The 20,989-nt window shown below is 47.1% G+C and overlaps 2 protein-coding genes and 2 long non-coding RNA genes across 6 annotated transcripts in view; 1 reads left to right on the top strand and 3 right to left on the bottom strand.

Moving 5' to 3' along the window:
- Positions 1–20,989, bottom strand: part of DMRTC1 (DMRT like family C1) — a 71,664-nt gene that overhangs the window by 50,356 nt on the left and 319 nt on the right. The window lies entirely within an intron of this gene.
- On the bottom strand, positions 13,368–15,582 carry LOC129024932 (uncharacterized). The gene is made up of 3 exons (XR_008497136.2): positions 14,803–15,582; positions 14,059–14,145; positions 13,368–13,485 (listed from the first exon to the last, which is right to left on the bottom strand). It is a non-coding gene; the product is annotated as an uncharacterized LOC129024932 (long non-coding RNA).
- Positions 15,512–16,423, top strand: LOC129024931 (protein FAM236A-like). 2 transcript variants are annotated; one of them, XM_054472236.1, is made up of 3 exons: positions 15,512–15,756; positions 15,946–16,109; positions 16,264–16,423. In XM_054472236.1, exons 1-3 carry the CDS (start codon positions 15,535–15,537, stop codon positions 16,289–16,291), a joined length of 414 nt encoding a protein of 137 aa, XP_054328211.1. In that variant the 5' UTR covers positions 15,512–15,534; the 3' UTR covers positions 16,292–16,423. The 2 variants fall into 2 exon arrangements, with proteins under 2 accessions (XP_054328211.1, XP_054328210.1); XM_054472235.1 differs by having other exon boundaries at positions 15,530–15,756; positions 15,934–16,109.
- Positions 19,190–20,961, bottom strand: LOC134738998 (uncharacterized). The gene is made up of 2 exons (XR_010125352.1): positions 20,620–20,961; positions 19,190–20,505 (listed from the first exon to the last, which is right to left on the bottom strand). It is a non-coding gene; the product is annotated as an uncharacterized LOC134738998 (long non-coding RNA).

Genomic DNA, 20,989 nt, shown 5'->3' on the forward strand with positions numbered 1-20,989 from the left:
CAACATACCAAATCCTATGGGACACAGCAAATGCAGTTCTAAGAGGAAAGTTTATAGCAATAAATGCCTGTGTAACAGAAGTGGAAATATCTCAAATAAACAACCTAATGTTACGCCCCAAGGAACTAGAAAAAGAACAAAAAAACCCAAAGTTAGCAGAAGAAAAGAAATAACAAAGATCAGGGCAGAAATAAACAAAGTAGAGATTTTTTAAAAACAACTTAAAAATCAAAAAACAAAGAGTTAGCTTTTTAAAAGATAAAGAAGTTGACAAATCTTTAGCTAGACTAACTAAGGAAAACAGAGAGAAGACTCAAATAAAAACAGAGATAAAAAAAGGAAACATTACAACTGGCACAACAGCAGTGGAGATGATGATAAGAGACTATCATGAACAACCATCTGCCAAGAAATTCAAAATCTAGAAGAAACAGATAAGTTCCTGAAGACATACAAGCTACCAAGATTGCATCACAAAGAAATAGAAAACCTGAACAGAAACAATAAGGAATAATGACATTGAAGCAGGAGTAAACACTCTCCCATCAAAGAAAAGTCCAGGACCTGATGGATTTGCTGGTGAATTCTACCAAACACGTAAAGAACTGGTACCAATTCTTCTCAAAGGCTTAAAAACAAACAAACAAACAAACAAATAAATGAAGAGGAGGGAATACTTTCAAACGCATTTTACGAGGCCAGCATTACCGTAATTCCAAAGCCAGACGAGGACATGACAAAACAAGAAAGCTAAAGACCAATATCCCTAATAAGCATGGATGCGAAAACCCTCAACCAAACACTAGCAACACATTAAAAACATCATCCATCACGATCAAGTGGGATTCATCCCAGGGATGCAAGGTTGGTTCAATATATGTGCAATGTAATAAAAGGGATGCCTCACATCAACAGAACAAAGGACAAAATCCATATGCTCATTTCAATAGATGCTGAGAAGCATTCAAAAAATGTCAACATCCCTCCATGATAGAAACTCCCAGCAAAGTGGGCAAAGAGGTAAAAAACATACCTCAACAAAATAAAGGCCACATATGATAAACCCAAAGCTAATATCATACGGAATAGGAAAAAGTTGGAAGCTTTTTCTCTAAGATTTGTAACAAGAAAAGAATGCTCACTTTCACTGCTTAAATTCAACTTAGTATTGGAAGTTCTAGCCGGAGCAATTAGGCAAGAGAAAGAAATAAAGAGTGCCTGTATTAGTCTGTTCTCACGCTGCTGATAAAGACATACCCGAGAGTGGGTAATTTATTTTTTAAAAAGAGGCTTAATGGACTCACAGTTGCACGTGGCTAGGGAGTCCTCACAATCATGATGGAAGGCAAAAGGCACATCTTACACGTCGGCAGGCAAGAGAGAAAATGAGAGCCAAACGAACGGGGAAACACCTTATAAAACCAACAGATCTCGTGAGACTTATTCACTACCGCGAGAACAGTATGGGGGAAACCGCCCCCAAGATTTTATTATCTCCCACCAGGTCCCTCCCACAACACGTGGCAATTATGGGGCCAACAATCCAAGATGAGATTTGGGTGGGGACACAGCCAAGCCATAACAGCATCCAACCTGAAAGGAGGAAGTCAAATTGTCCCTGTTTACAGATGACGTGGTCTTATATAGAGAAAACCCTAAAGACTGCACCAAGTAACTATTAGAACTAATAACTGAATTTGGTAAAGTTGCAGAATATAAAATCAGCATACAGGAATCACTAGCATGTCTGTTTGCCAATATAGCAAGCTATCTGAAAAAGAAATCAAGAAAGTACTTCCACTTACAATAGCCACAAAAAAAATAAAAAATAAAATCCTAGCAATAAACTTAAGCAAGGAGATGAAAGATCTCTACAGTGAAAACTGTAGAACACTGATAAAAGAAATCGAAGAGGACAAAAATAAATGGAAAGAGATCCCACATTCATGGACGAATTAATATTGTTACAATGTCCATATTAACCAAAGTGATCTCCATGTTCGACATTTGACATCCCTGTCAAAATACCAATGACAGTCTGGATAGAAAAAAAAAATCCTATATTTGTATGGAGCCACAAAAGATGCTGATAGCCAAACCAGTCACAAGCAGGAAGAACAAAGCTGGAGACAACACACTACCTGACCTCGAAATATACAAAAGCAACCAATACAACAGGGCACTGACATAAAATCAGATACATAGACCAATAAAACATTGTAGGGAACCCAGATATAAATCCAAGCATTAAGAGCAAACTGATTTTCTACAAAGGAGCCAAGAACATACATGGAGGATAGGACAGCCTCCCCAATAAATGGTGCTGGACAAACTGTTATGTTCACAATCGGAAGAATGAAACCAGACCCCTATCTCTCACCATATACAAAAGTCAAATAAAAATGACTTAAAGACTGCAATGTCAGACCTGAAACTGTGAAACTTCTAGAAGAAAACATAGGGGAAACGTTTCACGAAATTGAACTGGGCAACGATTTTTTTTTTCAGTAAGGCCTCGAAAGCATAGGCAACAAAAGCACAAATAGACCAATAGGATTATATCAGACTATAAAGCATCTGCACAGCAAAAGAAACAATCAGTAGAGTAAAGAGACGGCTTACAGAATGAGAGAAATAGTATTTTCAAACTATGCATCTGACAAGGGGTTAATATCCAGAATATATAAGGAGCCCAAACAATAGCAAAATTCATAATAATTCAATTAAAAGTTGGGAAAAATGCCTGAATAGACTTTTCTCAAAAGAAGATGTGCAAATGGCCAACGGATATATGAAAACAGTCAACATCACCAACCATCAGTGAAATACAAATCTAAACCGCAATGTGGTATCACTTCGCCACAGTTAGAAAGGCTATTATCAAAAAGACAAAAAGTAACAAACGCTGGAGAGGATGTTGAGAAAGAGGAACACCTACGCACTGTTGGTGGGAATGAAAATTACTACAGTCATTATGGAAAACAGTATGAAGATTCCTCAAAAAATTAAAAATAGAACTGCTGTGTGATTCAGCAACCTCGTTACTGGGTATATAGCGAAAGAAAAGGAAATCATCACGTTGACGAGACATCTGCACTCCCGTGTTCGTTGCAGCAATATTCACAATAGCCAAGATATGGAATCAACCTAAATGCCCATCTACAGATGAATGGATAAAGAAAAATGTGGCTTGTATATACAATGGAATATTATCCAGCCATAAAACAAAATGAAATCCTGTCATTTGAGGCAACATGGGTGAACCTGGAGGACATTATGTTAAGTGAAATAAGCCAGGCACAGAAAGACAAACACCACATGACCTCACTCAGATGTGGAATCTTAAAAAGTTGATTTCATAGGGCAGAAACTAGAGTAGCGGTTACCAGAAGCTGGGGAGGGAAGGGGGTGTGGGGCAACGGGAGAGGTTGGTAAAAAAGTAAAAAGTTACGGTTAGACATAAAGAACGAGTTCTGGTGTTCTATTACACAGTAGAGCGAGTATAGAAAATACCAATGTAGTGTATACTTCAAGATTTTAAATCCAGAAGATTTTAAATGTTAACACTGCAAAGAGATGATAAATGTTTAAAGTGATGAATATGGTAATTACCCTGACTTGAAGATTACACAATGTGTACAGGAGTTGAAACATCACACGGTACCCCATAAATATGTACAATTATGTGTAAGTAATACATTTTTAAATCATGAATGAAAAAAAAAAGAAGTTTAAGAGTGTGCCTGAAACTCTTACAGATGGAAAGCTCTGTAAGGGTAGAGCTCATTACTGTGCCGCCAGCCCTCAGTGTGACCTTGGCGCGTGGAACTATGGTGATTCTATCCCCAGTGCGCAGAGTATCTCTGACACCTAACTCAGTAAGCGTTTATTAAATGTAAATAAAACCAACCAAACAAAAAGAAAACTGAGGTAAATACTAACAACCTCGCATGGTTGTGGTGAGGCCTGAATAAAGCAGTCTGTACAGACACCCCAAATGAAAAGTGTCCATACGAGAAGACACAAGAAAAAAAATGCAAACACAAGTGAGAGACTGGGAGCAAACATCTTCTTCAATTATAACAGACTAAATAATCACATTTGCAATATACAGAGAGCTCTGATGAGACAACTCAAGAAACACATGCGAGAACAAACAACAATAGAAGAGCTAACAAACAATCTGAGCAGGCCATTTATAGAAATACAAACGGCCACTATGAAAGGAATAAGGAGCTCCACATCACAAGTCATAATGGAATTAAGATAACAATGAGATTCCACTTTTCAAACTGCAACTTGACAAACATTTAAAATTATAATGATACCAATCGGGTATCATATACTGAGGTTCTGACGCTGGTAGTGTGAATTGGCACAGATTCACGCTATGCACCAAATGCTGTGCACGCCACATTTGGAGTGCCATTTGTCAGGGATTAAACAGTTTTAATATATTTACCCTATGGTGCATCCCCAAATTCTTTCTTCCTCCTGACACCAATCTTAACTAGAAGTAGGGTGGGAAAACTGATGCTTCCTAGACCAGAGCCCTGGGGGCTCAGATGCCACTGTCTCAAGGCCCATCACAGGGTCCTAAAAGGGCTCTGTCAAGCCCTTGACAAACCCTTGGGCATCCTCAAGGCCAGGACCTTGGAAGGCTCCCGTAGGCTGAGCCTGAGCCTTGACTGAGCAGCCTGACTCAAAAATTACAGCTAAAAACCTCAGGGCTCCGTGAGACACAGTTTTCTACACCCATGCTTCCCTCAAGCGCCCTACGTTGGCTTCCACTAATGCACAGAAGAGAAACCTGGAGTTTGATTGTGGATCCCCAGCAATGCTGGGGTTCTGCTCACTGGGAATTTAGGGGTAGTTTCAGGGTTGTCTACTCACTGAGTTTCTTGACATGAAGATGGAGCTGGTGGGGGTAAAAATATAATTGGCAAGTACCCCGGTTTGAATTTCAGTAAACCTTAAAGATAACAATGCAGAAATAGATCTTTCCTTAAGTCTTTAGGCTTATATAAGTAGAGTAGCATGAAAATCAGAAACCATCACTTTCAATTCGTCATTTAATCATCCACGTGAGAGTCGCATTGTGGGGCTGGAAGCTGATCAGAGTGGGTTCAAGGGAGAGTCGGGAGAGAGGAAAGGGAAGCGATGATACTAGTCAATGAGGCATCTCAGCACTTGAGGGAGTTTATGAGAATGTATCAACTGCTTGAAAAGAGCGTACTCACCTACAGGAGGGGAGGGTGAAGATCCAGGCCAGGGACACGGCGATGGGTTTTCAGGAGGGGGACAGGCCCTGAGCCAGAGGCCCAGCGCAATGAAGAGTTCTGCCGGCCTCTGACAATAAGTCCTGTCAGACACCACATGTACATCGCACTTCTCAGAAAACATGACCTTCACTGGCATTCCTGCTGCTGCTGAGTCCTGATCTGACTGTATGGAGAAAGCCGCATCCCCCAGACTGGTGCCCTCAACTTTGCAAGGTGGGCAGCTCCAGTTTTTAGCCTTCCCAAGGAAGAGCAAACTCTTGAGGACCTGGTGAGCCTGATTTCCCTCCAGCATGGCAGATAGTCAGCCCCAAGAGAGCTGGGATCTAGATCTCTAGAGTTCATTGCTGTATCCCCAGTACCTGCAACTGATCCTGGTGTACACATAACAGGCCCCCAGCGAACACCCGATGAATGAAGGAAGCAATGTTAGTGCTGGCTAGAATGATTTTTCCCTATTTTCCTGAACAGAACTGGCTCAGCTAAAGACACTATGCCCTTGGTTTATTTTGCCAACACCATAGAGGACCAGGCTTGCCCAGGGAACCTGCTCTTCTGAGAGGGTGTTGGAGGAGCTGGTTCCAGGGAGCCCTGGCATGTTTCACCAAGTGCTTCAGGCGAGAGCCTCTGCCTCTCTCACTGCTCACCGCCAAGCCCACCAAGAGAACCTCAGGCCAGGCCAGAATCCCCAGGGCTCCCAAGGGTCCAATTGTCACTCTGTTTTCCTCCCTAGGGGAGGATACCGGACACTCAGAAACTGAGACCACGGGGGCCGCAGACACAGAGCCGTGAACGGTGACCAAGCCCCTTCGGCTGCTCCATGCCCCTGCTCACCCCAGTGGGCGTGAAATACATACTGGCACACTTGACTCTTTTGGTGTTATGATATTTGATGTCCCTCTCCCCATGAATATCCACCTCCTGTGATTTATGGTTTGCCTCTTTCGGTGAAGGTGGCAGGGAAGGGGGTCACTGTGGAGAGAGAGTTAGGCATGGGTACCTAGCCAAATGGGTTGCTGTCCTTGTACCTTGGAGCAGTACTGCATGTCCCCCAGTCACTTTTGCGATAGCACAATGGTCGATGGACAGTAAACACGCTACTGGTTTCAAACACTTCATGTAGGGTGGCTGATGGGCACTGACTGAGTGATAGCCCTTGGGCCGGGGAGGAGGGCTGTAGGTTGAGGGACGGGGAGGTGAGGTCAGAAGGAGAGAAGATGTCGCAGAATCCACAGGAAAGGCTTCAGAGGCATTAAGTTATAATCTGACCACAACAACCCCCACCTCAAGCTTGGAGAGAGCCCCTCCAGCACATGGCCTCATACCCATCACCTCAGGTCGTTTGTCTCTTATTATGACACCGTGTCTCTTTGTAAGCTGCCCCTTATATATATCGCAAGAAAATAGCAGCAGTGGGAAGAGCTGAGTCTGGTGGATGCTTCCCAGAACTGGAAAAAGCCCAGGCTTCTCGGGGATGGCTCTGCTCCTGGCTAAGGTTCTGCCATGGGAGTCCAGCCACCTGCAGTCCCAATTCCCACAGCCTAATGGAACCACTGGGTTCCTAGGAAACTCACAAGTTCACAATGCCACCCCCCAGCTTGACGCATTTGGCTCTGAGACACACCTGGGAAATGTGGAGTCCAGGGGTCCTGAGAGCCCCTTCCTTCTCTTCTGTTTCCTACTTTTAGAGTATTGTACTACTGAAATATTTCAAACCTACAGAAAAACAGAGAGAAGAATACAGCAGCCACCATCCCTACTTAAAAATGCTTTGCTACATGTGCTTCACATCTCTCTCTGCTTTTGAGTTAAATACATTTTGGAGACACACAAACCATCCCCAATCTATACTCACTCCTCTCCTCCCTAGAGTAGGTCCCCCATCTTAGGCGTCTGAACACTTCTGGGTCTCCACGCAGCTTCAGAGCAGCTCCTTCTCTGGCATGGGTGCTCCCACGTTGCCTTAGAGATGTTTCTGTGATGTCTGCTGGAGAACATGGGGGGATTCTACCCAGAATCCCAACCCAGAGGGTAAAAGCAAGAACATCTCTGCAGCTTTCACAGATAACTCTGGACCCAGCCTCTCCCACCTATACCCGTGTTCTCCTGAGGTGGGCCCTGTCTCAGTGGGAGAGCTGAGCCCTTCACCTCTGTTTTACCAGGAGGAGCCTGGAGCACCATCCTGGGTCCCAGTCCCACTCGAGTGATGGGTGTGTGCTTCAGTCACAGGGAGCAGGTCCATTTTCAGCTGCTGTGACATCTCACGGGCTCAGTGGCCAGGAGTAGCTGATAGGTTTGGGGAGGAAGGCAAGGCCAGGCAGACTCGAGTCCTGGGCCTGCTGGAAGAGAGGTGGGATCAGATAGATGCAGGCCACATAGCACAGTCCAAGGTGGCCCATCAACCATTTGCTCCGTCAAGGTGGTTGATACCCAAAGGGGCTCACTATACTGAGGTGGGTGCAGGAGCAGGTGCGGTGGGCAGCCTTCCAGAATGGCTTCCAAGGATCCCCCTTCCTGGCACCCATGCTCCTATGGAATTCCCTCCCCTTGAGGGTGGGCTCGACCTAGTGACTTGCTTCTAACCAACGAAATTTGGCAAAGGTGATGGCGTGTCATTTCCATGCTTAGGCTATAACAAGACTGTGACTTCTGACCTGCTGGCATTCATTCTCTCCCTCAGGCTCTTCTTGCATGCGTGTTTGCCCAGATGGAGAAGGCCAGCTGGCGAGGAGCTGATGAAAGTCTCTGGCCAACAGCCATAGAGGAACTGAGGCCCTCAGGCCAGCGACCCACTAGAGCCTGCCAACAATCACATGAGTGAGCTTGGAAGTCTATCTTTCTCCAGTTGAGCCTACAGATGAGGAACTGGATCCTGCCAACAGCCTCATGAGTGAGCTTGGAAGTCGATCCTTCCCCAGTCAGGCCTACAGATGAGAGTGTTGTCCCTGGGCTGGCAGCCTTGTGAGAGACTGGGAAGTAGAGGATCCAGTTAAGCCATACCCAGATCCCTGATCTACAGAACTCTCAGAGAAAAACTGCTTATCATTTTAACTTGATATGCTTGGGGTAGTTTTTTATGCAGCAATCAATAACAATTAAGACAGCAGGAATATCTGGGGGCTAGGGACTGGATGCAAGACACAGAAGGCTCCATTAAGGCTGGGAGGGGTTCTCAGGTGCCAGGGTGGTGCATGGTGCACCCACGTTTTAGTCAGACCTGGAGTCAAGTCCCAGCTTTGTCAATAAATATCTGTGTGACCTTGGACAAGTATCTTGAAGTCTCCGGCCCCAGATTACACCTCTGTAAAATTTGACTGACATTGAACTTGCAGGACCGTTGGAAAGATAAGTGTCAGCTTACGTAATCCACATGACAGAGTGTCTGATGTGTATTAGGCCCTCAGTAAGTGGCAGCCATGAGTAGTAATATAGTTGACCTGGGACCCTGCATCCTCCTCTTGGGAGCTCCCGGGTGACTCCAGGTCATTCCAGTGCCAAAAAACCAAAACCAAAACCAAAACCCAAAAACAGTGCAGGAAAAATATCTTCCTAGCAAGTAGGACAAAGGCGTCTGTTCTCCAGGAAGAGAGGCCCATCACAATGGATACTTTTCCAAAAATTCTGGTGTGAGGGAGGCAGCCCCAGAAGGCTGCAGCTCATAGGCCATATCCCTTATGCAAAGGACCAAATGCTCTCCTCCCTCCCTCCCTAGATTCCTCTCTTCCTCCCTGCCCCCATCCATCCCTTCCTCCCTCCCTCCCTCCGTCACTCCCTTCCTCTCCCTCTCCTCACTTTCTCTCTCTCTCTGCCTTCCCCTCTCACCGAGGCCTGATTCCAATATCTTAACCCCACAATTCTGCCTCTTCGCACTCATCTGACCCCTACTAGAAACCCAGCCCTTCTTTATGTCATCCTGGTTTTATTCTAGATGAACCCATATCAATGTCCTCATTACGCACGATTTGCCAGCTTCCCCGGCCACACAGGATGGTACCCGATCACTGGCTTCTAGGGAACAGCTTGGGTGGGCATCACTCTGACCTCACCATTGCGCTTTAGAGTTGGTGTGTTTAGAAGGCCCAGTGTATGCACTGTAGAAAACTGCACAGGGACGGGAGCCCAGGACTCATCCTGGGCCAGCAATGGAGACTTCCTTCTATACCATCCAGATCCAAATGAGATGATTCTGTGAGAGTCCCTTTCTATCCAGGACATTGTCTCTCATCCCTCAGACTTTCCATCTGGACGTCTCAACTCTGTTCCTCTCCTACAGCCTCGTCTTTCTCCACAGCATGGCTAAAATTTGCCTTCAGTACCCCCGAAAATAACTGTCAATTCTGCCCTGCCTCAGGGCCTTTGCATTATGGCTCTCCTCTGGAGCCACCATTTCCTTACTCAGCCTGTCACTTGTCCTTTTGATCTCTGATGTTCCTACCCTCGAAAAGAACACGTCCTTCTTCCCTTGGTAGCATGTCTCCCCTCCGCTATGCCGGTCCCAATCACAGTCTCCTCACTTGACTGTCTCACCATAGTGATACATTTTCTCTCTGTGTTACCTTGAGGAAGTTGCTATACCTTTCTGGGCTTCCATTTCCCTATCTATATGATGAAATATTTGACTAACACACAAACATACTGTATACTCTTCTCTATCGTAGCATTTCTCATGCTAGACTGCCCCCTCTGGCATGTTAATTTGCATGACTGTCCTCACCCAGGTTCTCCTCTCTGGAGCATGAGCTCTGCCTTGTTAGTCCTGGAACAGCCAGTACCTGGACACAGGGCTTTACCTACAGCATGGCACCAATAAACCTTTATTGAAGAAAACAAATCAATGAGCATGTGTCCGCCAGAGCTTTGCTGTGCCTGGACTCTCTGATCTGGGATAAGGGTGAGAAGTATTCCTTTTATTTCCTCTAGCTTGGAGCCCAGAGCCTCCGGCTCAGCGGGAACCAGATGTTTTCAATGTCTGGACTCAGCGCTGTCTTCCTGGAGGTGCTGAGGCCTTTTCTCCAGTCCAGAAATGAATCTGGGCTGGCTGAATGTAGGTAGGGCAAGGGATATGAGACTGTGTGGGACACAGATATGGATGAAGCTGCCACTGCAGCTTAAGAGGCTCAGGCCCAGGGGACAAGATTTGAGGCCACCTTGTTCCCTCCTTCCTTCCCTTGGGCTCGGAGGGAGGACCCTTGTCTGCAACGATACCACCCTCCAACCAATCCAGTGGGTTACGAGGGGCCGTAACTTGGAAAACAGCAGTCGAAACCCAAGTGGTCATAGGGGATTTAGTAGAGCAGGGCTTGGTGACAAGGGGACCTCACCTCTAGAACACACACACACACACACACACACACACACAGACACAGAGAGAGAGAGAGAGAGGGAGAGAGAAAGACAGAGAGAGAGAGGGAGCGAACGCCAGCCCGGAGCCCCACACCAACACAGGCTCACACAATATATCCTCAGAGGCACAACACTGCTGCTGATTGGGACCTGGCTGCCATGAACCTCAAGCTCAAGCTGTTTGCCATGAACCTCCTCAAGCTGTTTGCTCCTCAAGCCCATTTGCACAGGCTCTTGATTTCTAGAACCTCTCAGGTTCAGGGGAAGACAGGTTTCATCTGTCAGTGTTAGTCACAGTGTCCCACTTCACTGTCTCACCATAGTGATACATTTTCTCTCTGTGTTGAGCAAGTTGCTATACCTTTCTGAGCTTCCATTGCCCTACTGACATACTGAAATCTTTGGCTAAATGATCTCCAAATTCTTGTTCTTCTCACACATTTAGTGACCCCGTGGCTTAGGGGACTGCTACAACATTCACAGCTACCTGCTGTGTCAGCCAGCTGCCTAGTTGCAAGTCCCCTGATGGCACTGCTGCCCTGGGGGCTATTATGCCTCCCATGAGCCCCAATGCAAGTATTTTCAGTATCCTCTAAGGATACCCTCACTACCCACTAAGATACTGCATGACACCATTGGCATCTCACCCTGCCTAAAATTGCTTCTTTTCATATCCCAGAGCTACAGAATGGGTGGGCAGCTGACTACGGTCTCCCAGGCTAGGTCTTTAGGAGACTATATACATATGTATCACTATCTTATGTCCCATGACAGACTTCAGAAACTCTAGGCCAGGGCCTGGATGCAACCCATAAGATCCTCAAGGGCTGGACCTTGGAACTCAGGCCAGCCCCTGATTGAGCACCCTCATTCTAGAGAAATGCAGCAGAGGAACTCAGGGTCTCCACTGGGACACACGTTTCTAATCCAGCACTGTTTCATGGTAGCCAACCTTGACTGCTACAAGTGCACAGAATAGAAACTGGGTCTGCTTATGTGCAGTTTCCAAAATCACCTCAGTGGCCTGGTCTTTGTGCTTCAAGTGCTGTTCCTCCTCTCCCTTTCCCTGTCTAATTTCTTTCCTCACGCATTTCAGGCATCTAATCCTCTGGGAAACCTCCACTGACTCCATTAACATCCCCAAGGCTGAGTGGGTGCCCTGTCTGAGCCTTCTCATGGACCCCAAAACTTCCTCCTGTCACTCTCTGTTGTACTCTGTTGTGCCTTTCTCAGCCTCTCCCCAACCAGCCCACTGGAGGCGACATCTGAGTATGGGCTTGCAGGCATGACCAGCCCTGGACCTTCACAGATTCTGTAAGGAAGGCTCTGTCTCGACACCTTTCATATATCAACCACCAGATTAGCAAATAGTTAAAGGGATGAATAACATCAAGAGCGATGGTGAAGGACAATGAACACTATCCTACACTGCTCCTGAGAGAATAAATTGCTGCCACCTCTTTTCAGATCCATTTATCAATGGTTACTCAGTGTTGAAATATTTGTAGGGTTTTGTGCCAAAGTTCTATTTCTGTGTATCTCTTCTAGAGCGACACATCCTCTGCAAACAAAGATATTGGAAAAACTTTTGAGAACTTTAAAAGTTGAGGAAAAAAATATGAAGGTCCTTGTGTATGGAAGTAGTTGAAGAATTATGGCATATCACTTAGAACACTATGCAGAAGTTAAAAATGATGAGATAGTTCTCCATGAACTGACAGGAGAAGTTCACCCAGACTTGCTGTAAAATGCAAAAATCAAGTGCCACACAATACGTGCATCCTGAGCCAGTATGTATCTTTTGGCCCCGTAAAAAACAAGCATATGTTTCTATTAGTGCATGTATGTGTATGTAAATGCATCGATTCAGGAATTTTTGAGGAAACACGTTAAACCATTGCTGAGGGGGCTGGTGACGGAGAGGGGTGGACAAGGGAGACTATTGTTTTGTCTGTATTGTTTTCGTACACAAGGATTATTTGCATAAATAAGACAGTACTGTAAACAGGTGATATACCTGTACTTACTAGGTCTTTAATAAAAAGAAACTGTTATTATTTGTAATAATAAGAATCACTTCACCTCTTGCAGGAGCTTCTGCGAAACTTGCGTGCAAGTCAACAAAATTGTATTGAGATCCTCTCATGTACCCAGTGCTTTCACACATATAATTTACCTGTAATTTATCCAGTTCAATCTCAGGGCTGGCAAAATCCAGTTGATCCCTACTCCCTGTAACACCCACTCCAAATTAAAAAACCAACTTTTCCTTGAATCCCTACACACTTGTTTAATCTCAGTTGAGGGAGACATGGTATAAAGCTGGGGGCTGACATCGTAGCCTTTCTCGATATAAATCCCATCCATCCACAGGGTGGTGCGGGGCCGGTCTTATCACCATCACTCACAGCCCCTCCCTGACTCTTTGCAGAACTCTGGGTCCATTCAAGGCAGTTGCACAGAGGCAGCTTATTTTCTCAAAGGAGATTCGGGAAAAAAAAAGGAAATGTTACTGGGTGGGACAACAGGGTTGTCCACCTCACCTGCCATCAGGCTTCGGGGACTGAGCAGCCTGGCTTCCTGGGCCAGCCCGGGACTCGTTTCTTTGAAACATCGCTAGGTTGGTGTATTAGTCCGCTCGGGCTGTCATAACAAAATACCACAGGCTGGGTGACTTAAACAACAGACATTTATTTTCTCACAGTTCTGCCAGCTGGAAAGTCCAAGATCAAGGTGCTGGCCGATTTGGTTTCTGCTGAAGGCTCTCCTCATGGTTTGCCTCCTTCTTGCTAAGACGTCACATGGCCTTTCCTGGGTGCATGCAGTGCAGAGAAGAAGAGACATCCCTGCTGCCCAAATGTCCCTGCAGAAGCACAGTTGTCACTACCTCGAGATACTGACAGATACAATGAGCTCTGTGGCGTCTCTTCTCATAAGGACACTAACCCTGTCGGAGCAGGGCTCCACCCTTATGACCTCATTTAACCTTAATTGCCTCCTAAAGCCTCTAGCTCCAGATACAGTCCCATTAGGGGTCAGGGCTTCAATATATTAATTGCAGGGTGGGGGAACGCAATTCAGTCCACAGTAGTTGGCAAGGTTTTGTGTTGCGGGCCCTCACTTTCTGGCGTTTCTGATTCCCTGCTGTCCAAATGTCCCTGCAGAATCACAGATGTCACTACCCTGACATACTGACAGGTACAACTGGCCCTTCATCCTGCCTAAAGCCACCTCCTACCACATCCCAGGGTTACTAATGAGGAGGTGAACTGGGTCTCCTAGCCCAGAGGCCCTGCTGATCGATGTCACTGCCTTAAGCGTCATCATAGACGTTAGAAACCCTGGACCAGGCCCTGGGTGCACCCTGGAACAGCTTAAGAGAGCAGAACCTTGGGATGGTTCCCCAGGACTGATTCCAGCCCCTGAGAAAACTCACTCAAAAACTGCAGCAGAAGGGGCTCAGGGACTCCGTGGGGCACAGTTTTCTCATCTTGTTCTGCCACCTGGTGGCAGTTGGCTGCGTCTACAAGGAAACAGGTGGAAGCGCCATAAAACCTGGGCCTTTCTTCCTGGGAATTTCCAGCAGTTTGGAACAGCCTTCCTACTCAGAAAATGAGTTTCTTTATATGAGAATGAAAGTTGTGCTGGGAGATGACAGTGTAGTTATTTGGGTCTTCATTTCTATTCATTTTTTAAGTTAACAATTTAAACCTAGCTTTTATTAAGCATTTAAACACAACTTGCCGGTTTGGTCATTTTAATCACATAGCTAGTCATATACAACTATAAGAAACATTACTGTCACTTGTTCATTGGTTCATGTTCAATTAACTCCTAAGTTTCAGTGGAGTGGTGTAGGAGAAAACCTAACTGGAGTAGATTCAAGGAGAGAAAAGGGAGATAGGACAGACAATGAGACCTGCTCACTTCTTGGAGGAGTTTCTAAGTATTTCACAACACTTGCCTGGAAATTCACAAGATTTTGGGGAGAATTTTTGTACACATCAGAGGGAATTATGTATTTACATGAAAGCTAAGGGCTCTTTACCTCTGATTTGCACACGAATCCTATGAATCACAGGGCTGTCTGAAACCATTTGAACCCTTCTCTCTGCAGCATACGGTACAAGTGACCGCTCAGGCTGTGTTTCAACACCTCTAATATTGCTAATCTCATTACCTTACAAAGCCAGCGATGGCCTGGCTGGTGGGAAGGACATCTTCGTGTGAATCGCATCTGCAGCATCTGTGGTCTTGTTAACCTCTTTCCCGGCTCCTTCCCCTGACCTTGTCTCTCTGCAATTCTGGGTCCATCTAGAACTCTGGTGTGACACCCCAAGAGCAGATGTGATGGCTGAGGTCCAATCATAGGCTTTTAGTGGATATGTATTCAGGGGCAAACACATAATGCTGCATTTACCTCCACACTATGAAGATATACAGAGCCTTCAATACACATCGATTACTCATAAATGTCTACGTCTTAGGTATCAGGATCACTCTTACAATTTCATCTATAAGGTTCAACTGTTAAATGTGAGAAAAACAGTGCACAGTAATGTGACAATAGTGTCCACATGAATGAAGTAGTTCCAGTTTCCCTGGGACTGAGAGCTTTCCCGGGACAGGGGCCTTTAAGTTTTAAAACCGGAATGGTCCCACTCATGGCAAACTAGGACCATGTGTGACCTTGGCATGCAATGAACCATTCATGGCCAAATAAAATGAGCTACCTGTAGAAGACCTCTACACATCACGTTCTCTCGAGGAGGACCCTCGGGGCTGTTCTGCTCAGCAAGCAGAAACGTGACGCGAGCCTGCTGGGAGGGCCAGGAGGAAGAAACAAAGGAAAGAAACATTGGAGGAGTGGGAGTAAGAAACACAGGAACAGACGGAATGTGACATACCAGAAATGTATCCCCTGCTGGAGCACAAGGCCGTAGGAGGGAGGGACGATGGGGCAGGGGCAGAGGGGCTGAATGGGGCGTGGAGGGGGCAGGCCCTCGGCCTCTTTGCACCCGGCAGAGTGACGAGCTTCGCCGGTGTCTTCATTGAAGTCCTGTTGGTCCCTACTGGCACATCACATACTCCTGGAAGCATGATCTTCACTCCCTTCCTTCCACCTGCTGACCTGGTGAGTCTGGCTTCCCTCCATTGTCCTGGAATGTCCCCTAGGAGGCTGGGCTTTGGTCTGTGCAGGTCACTGCTGCATCCCCAGCCCCTGGAAGAGGGCCAGAAATGCACACAACAGTCGCTGGATGGGGTGAAGGAAGCCAGGGATGGGAGGGACCATTAGGATCTGGCTATTTAGTCTGTCTTTCAGAATGTGAAAGGGCTGCAAAAAGACCCTGAGGAATGGGTGGCTGTGTCTGACACCACGAAAGAACCATCCGGTGGCACAGGCTTGCCCAGGGAACCTGCTCTTCTGCGAGGGTCTTGGAGGAGCCGGTTCCAGAGAGCCCTGGCATGTTTCACCAAGTGTTTCAGGTGAGAGCTCCTTCGGAGCCAGCCTCTGCCTCTCTCACTGCTCACCACCAAGCCCATCCGCCTCCCCTTCCTGTTCCACCAAGAGAACCTCAGGCCAAGCCAGAAATCCCCAGGGCTCCCGAGGGTCCACTTGTCACTCTGCTTTCCTCCCTAGGGGAGGACACCGGGCACTCGGAATCTGAGACCACCGGAGCCACAGACACCGAGCCATGAGCCATGAACGGTGACCAAGCCCCTTCTGCTGCTCCATGCCCTTGCTCGCCACAGTGTCCCAGTCACCAGGCCTGAAATAAATGCTGGCACGCTTGACTGTTTTTGCTTTGTGGCATTTGATGTAACCTTCAACACGTCGGGTGAAGTGGGGGTGGTCAGCTTTGGTGGTGGTGGGGTTGTGGAGGGAGAGAGCTAGCATCTTCCTTAGCCCTGTTGGGCTGTCCGCCCTCCTCCTCGAGGCAGCGCTGCTTGTTCCTGGGTCCTGGTGGCAATGGGCTGTGGCCAATCAACGGTGAGTTTTCCACAGCTGGCAGCTCTGACCCTGGTGAGGCACTTACGTGCAGGAATGACGACGGAATAACATCTCTCTTCCCCCAGCAATGCGTACGGTCTTCATATCGGAGGAAAACTGGGCAGTGTTTATATGCGGAGGCGGGAGGGTCATGTGGAGGAAGAATCTGTGGATCTCAGAAAAGGCGTTAACCCCTATACTGACAAAGAGCTCCCAGGCCCCCCTACCCCACCGCAAGACAGAGAGCCCTTGCAACAGACGACCTCGTCTCCACCTACGCATTGTTCGTTTTCATAAGAGGAGGGCTTCATTTTTTCTTTCTTTTGCCTTTCTGAGGTGACCTTCATATGTGCTGCAACACAGTATCAGCAGGAGAATTCTACAAAGGGGGTTGGAGCATACTTGTTCCTTTAACCTGTTAGAAATTGCAACGCAAGCAATCGCCAAGGTCAATGGAGAGACGGCGGGCCTTTCAGACACACAGTAATGGGTGGGAGGACCTCATAGAGGCCCACGTCAAATTACATTGATCTGTTTACTTTCTGAATGAGGAGCTGAGTCCCACGGGTGATCCCAGAGTGGGGTCCTCAGCTTTGCAGGCTGGGCAGCTCTAGTGTCTCAGCATGCCCAGGGGAGAGCAACACTCTCAAGGACCCACTCCCACAGGAGGCTGACCCATCCTCCCTGCTGGCACATTCTCTTGCTTCTCTCTCATTAAGACTGAAATAAATCTGGAAGTGTTTGGTGGTTTTATGGGTCAATATCTTTTTACACCTCTTGAGAAAGATATTTAGTTGGGATAGGGTTGGCTGTTGGAGATGGAGAGGAGCTTAAGACATACATACGTATCTGGACTCACGTATGTGGTTATAGTCATGGGACAGCATTGCTTCTTCCTAAGTACCTGTTAGGACTGTGACCTATAGACAATGCTTTCTCCACAGGTATCTTGCTATGGCCTCGAGGAGGGCAATTCAGTGTAACAATGCAGAAAAAATATCATCTCTCCCTGCCCAAATGCATATACCCTTCATAACTGACAATGTTTATTGGCTTCAAATGGAGAGCAGGCGGCTCGGGATTTTGGGGAAAGGCCTCAGATTGAGGTACACATAATCAGCTCCAACTATCCCCACCCCAAACTAAGACAGAGCCCTTCCAAAACCCTTTCCCCATTCACCTCAGATTTCATGTTTTCATATTATGATACCCCCACCCCCACTGCACCACCCCACCACCACCACCACCTCCAGCCTTTCCTTGACGCCAGCAGAGGAATGCGAGTGAGGGGTTACAGTGTAATATTCTCTGGATCCTACATATCCTAGGGTAGGCCCTGAGAGAACTGGTGCCAGGATCCCGCGGCGTTTGTGACGAAGGGCACAAAAAGGCTTTGCAAGGCCAATGGGCAGGGATGTAAAACATGCATGTCAATCTCTAAGAACTGAAGATAATTTTAGGCTAGTTATTATGATCACTATACCCACCAGGACCATTCTAAGGCATGGAGAATACTGGTCCTTTGAAAACCACGCTGGTGCTGGCCACTGTAATTTTGGCACGGTTTGGCCTTCGTCAGATCCTTCCCTACTCAGGAAACCTCCATAGCTTTCTGGGCCAGCCAAAATCAGGTTTGAGCCATCAAGGCTCTTCCTGGCTTCGCTCCAGGCTAGTCTAGACTTATCTTTCACCCCTACAAACAGTTTTCCCTCTGTATAAACAGGATAACTTATCCATTCTAACATCTAGGCCTTTGTTTCTTAAAACAACAACTAACTGTAGTCAGATAACCCACTGAGCTCTGTCTCTCCCAGGCTTCAGGGGCGAACATCTGCTCAGCAGCTTCTGGGAATCAGCTCCGGTGAGTGCAACACTTACCCCCTTGCCCATCACTCCTTACGGATGCTGAATGTAAAGCACCTGCTGTATGCACTGTAGAAACTGCACAGGGACAGGAGTCCAGGACAGCTTCTAGGCATGCCACAGGTGGAGTCTTTTCTCTGGCTCATCCAAGAGCCAAGAGCAGCTGCTTTCCAAAGAGTCACTTTCCACTACACGTTTACTTTATTATTATTATTTTTTAATCTCTCAGCTGTGAAATCCACCAACTGAGGATCCTGGCTCCTGTACAGGTCCCCACCTCAAGATCATCTCTCCCCAGTCTCCCCAAATTCTAACCTTCCAGTTCCACTGAAGAACATGGAATGCTCCCGATGCCCACAATACCCTGCCTCGGGGACACACTGCACTTACTACTCCTTCAGTGCTTCAGATCTCAGATGGCATCTCACTGCAAGGAAGCCCTCCTTGTTCCCAGACATCCACCACCCAGGGTTAAGTGTCTCTCCTCCAGGCCCCCATACCACCTGGTCCTTATCCTCATCCCGGCAATTAATACATCAAACTGCCACATCTGGCTGATTTACTTACATGACAGCCCCATCTAGACTCTCAGATGTGGGGCAGAGGCTGAGTCTGGTGCATTCCTGTATCTCCAGCGCCCGGCACAGTGCCTCACATATAGTAGGTAGTCAGTAAATGTATGTTGAATAAATGAGTCGATGAGCAAGGTGTCTAATTCATTGAATTTTTATTTTTCCCTACATTCTGGAGAACTGGGCAAATACAAGCAGAGAGCGGTTGTAATTTTGTGCAACAGACACTGACCGGCTTTTTATTTTATCTTTTTATATTTGGGGGGGGAATGATTGTACTGGTAAAGTCTCTCAAACTTCCAAAGAACAGCTTATTCCAGTGCTATAATAAGTTACAGGCACAAAATGATATACTCTCCCAATTTCTGTTATGAAACAGCAAATCTCTCCTGCTAAAACCGAAACAGAGAACAATAAAACATTTGACCAACGTCATTCATAGACCTAGATGTTCAACTTAAGTACTCAGTCAAGTGTCTATGGAACAAAGGATTTTGAAAAAAAATGCTTAGGTATGGCGTTTGTTTCAACTCTGATATGATTCTGTCATCATGTAGTTTTAACCAGTTTATTTCCTGTAAATTGATCATCATTATAAAAAAAAGTTAATTAAGGCAAACAAAACTTTGCAGTATGCAAATTGAAAGCTAAATCACTGAGAAAGACAAATAGAACTGGAACACAGATACCATGGGCGGCAGGTTCTCCCTAACCCCACTCTACCCCTCGACTCTTGAAAAGTCAGGACCCCAGCACCCACTGCTGTGGGGCCGTTTTGACTACTCACAGCAAAACAAAGTGAAGACTCAGCCCCAGCCTTCACTGCTGGCAGGAGGAGTCCCTGACACTAGCCTGAGATTGCAACCACACTGGCACTGTCCCAGGTACTGATACTTGCTCCAGCCATGGCTCTAGCCCTGGCACTGGCAACTGGCACTTGCATTGGTGCTGGTGCTGATGCTTGCTTCAGCCATGGCATAGGCCCTGGAACTGGAACTGGCACTAACACTGGCACTTGTCACGTCACCAACGGCAGCTGCCATCTCGGGCACGGGGTATCTCCTCCTCTTCTCTCAATGCCTCATTTACTGCCACGGAAAGGAACTGGGGTGGGTGTCATTCACTTTGGCCACAAACTCCGGGACTTCCATCTGTCTTGTTTCCTTTGAGAGCCCCCACAAGAATACCTAGAGCGTGGGATTGCTGTGGGACACCTATTTGTGCACCAGATACTCCTGCTGCACACTAGCTTTGGTGATGAGCTTCATGGACTCCCCAAAGACGAAATGCTTTTTAGACGAAATGTGCCTCCAACACCCTCAACACCTCCCAGACCACCTCCTCGGGGACACAGCTGGCCTGCATGAAGATCGAGTCCAGAGTAATCATCAGGAGCCGGGTCTTTGGTGTGCCCTGGTCGCCTGTCAGGCCCCAAACCAGGGCAGGATCGATTTTTCTGATCAAGACATAGGAGTGCTCTGCTGGATCAAGTTCCTTCAGATAGAACCCAAAGACTAACCCGGGGAGGTCAGAGGCTTTCTTGAAAATCTCAGGGAGGAAGCTCCTGTACCTTTTGATGACATACTTCAGCATGTCTGCCCTTTTGATCGCCACCGTCTTCCGGTTCTTAACCAGCAGGTACTGCACCAGCTCAGCTACTTTCTAGCTCACAGGGCCCCTGGGCATGCGCATCAGGGATGTCGGGGGCCCGAGGGGTACTGCGGGGGCGGGGGGGCGGCGGGGGCGCGGGGCGGGGCAGACAGTTGCCTAGGGGTTTCTGGGGTCCACAAAGGAACTTTCAGAAGCACCTGAGCAGGGGCTCCATGCCTCAGAAGAAGTGCTCCCAGGGCTCCGGGGAGCACTTGGTGTCCCCGCTGCAGGCGCCCCCGTGGGGGTTTCTTGGGCAAGGAGGAGAGGAGGAGGCCACGGGCCTCTGAGAC

The sequence above is a fragment of the Pongo pygmaeus genome, chromosome X (assembly GCF_028885625.2).
Source record: "Pongo pygmaeus isolate AG05252 chromosome X, NHGRI_mPonPyg2-v2.0_pri, whole genome shotgun sequence".
Taxonomy (NCBI): domain Eukaryota; kingdom Metazoa; phylum Chordata; class Mammalia; order Primates; family Hominidae; genus Pongo; species Pongo pygmaeus.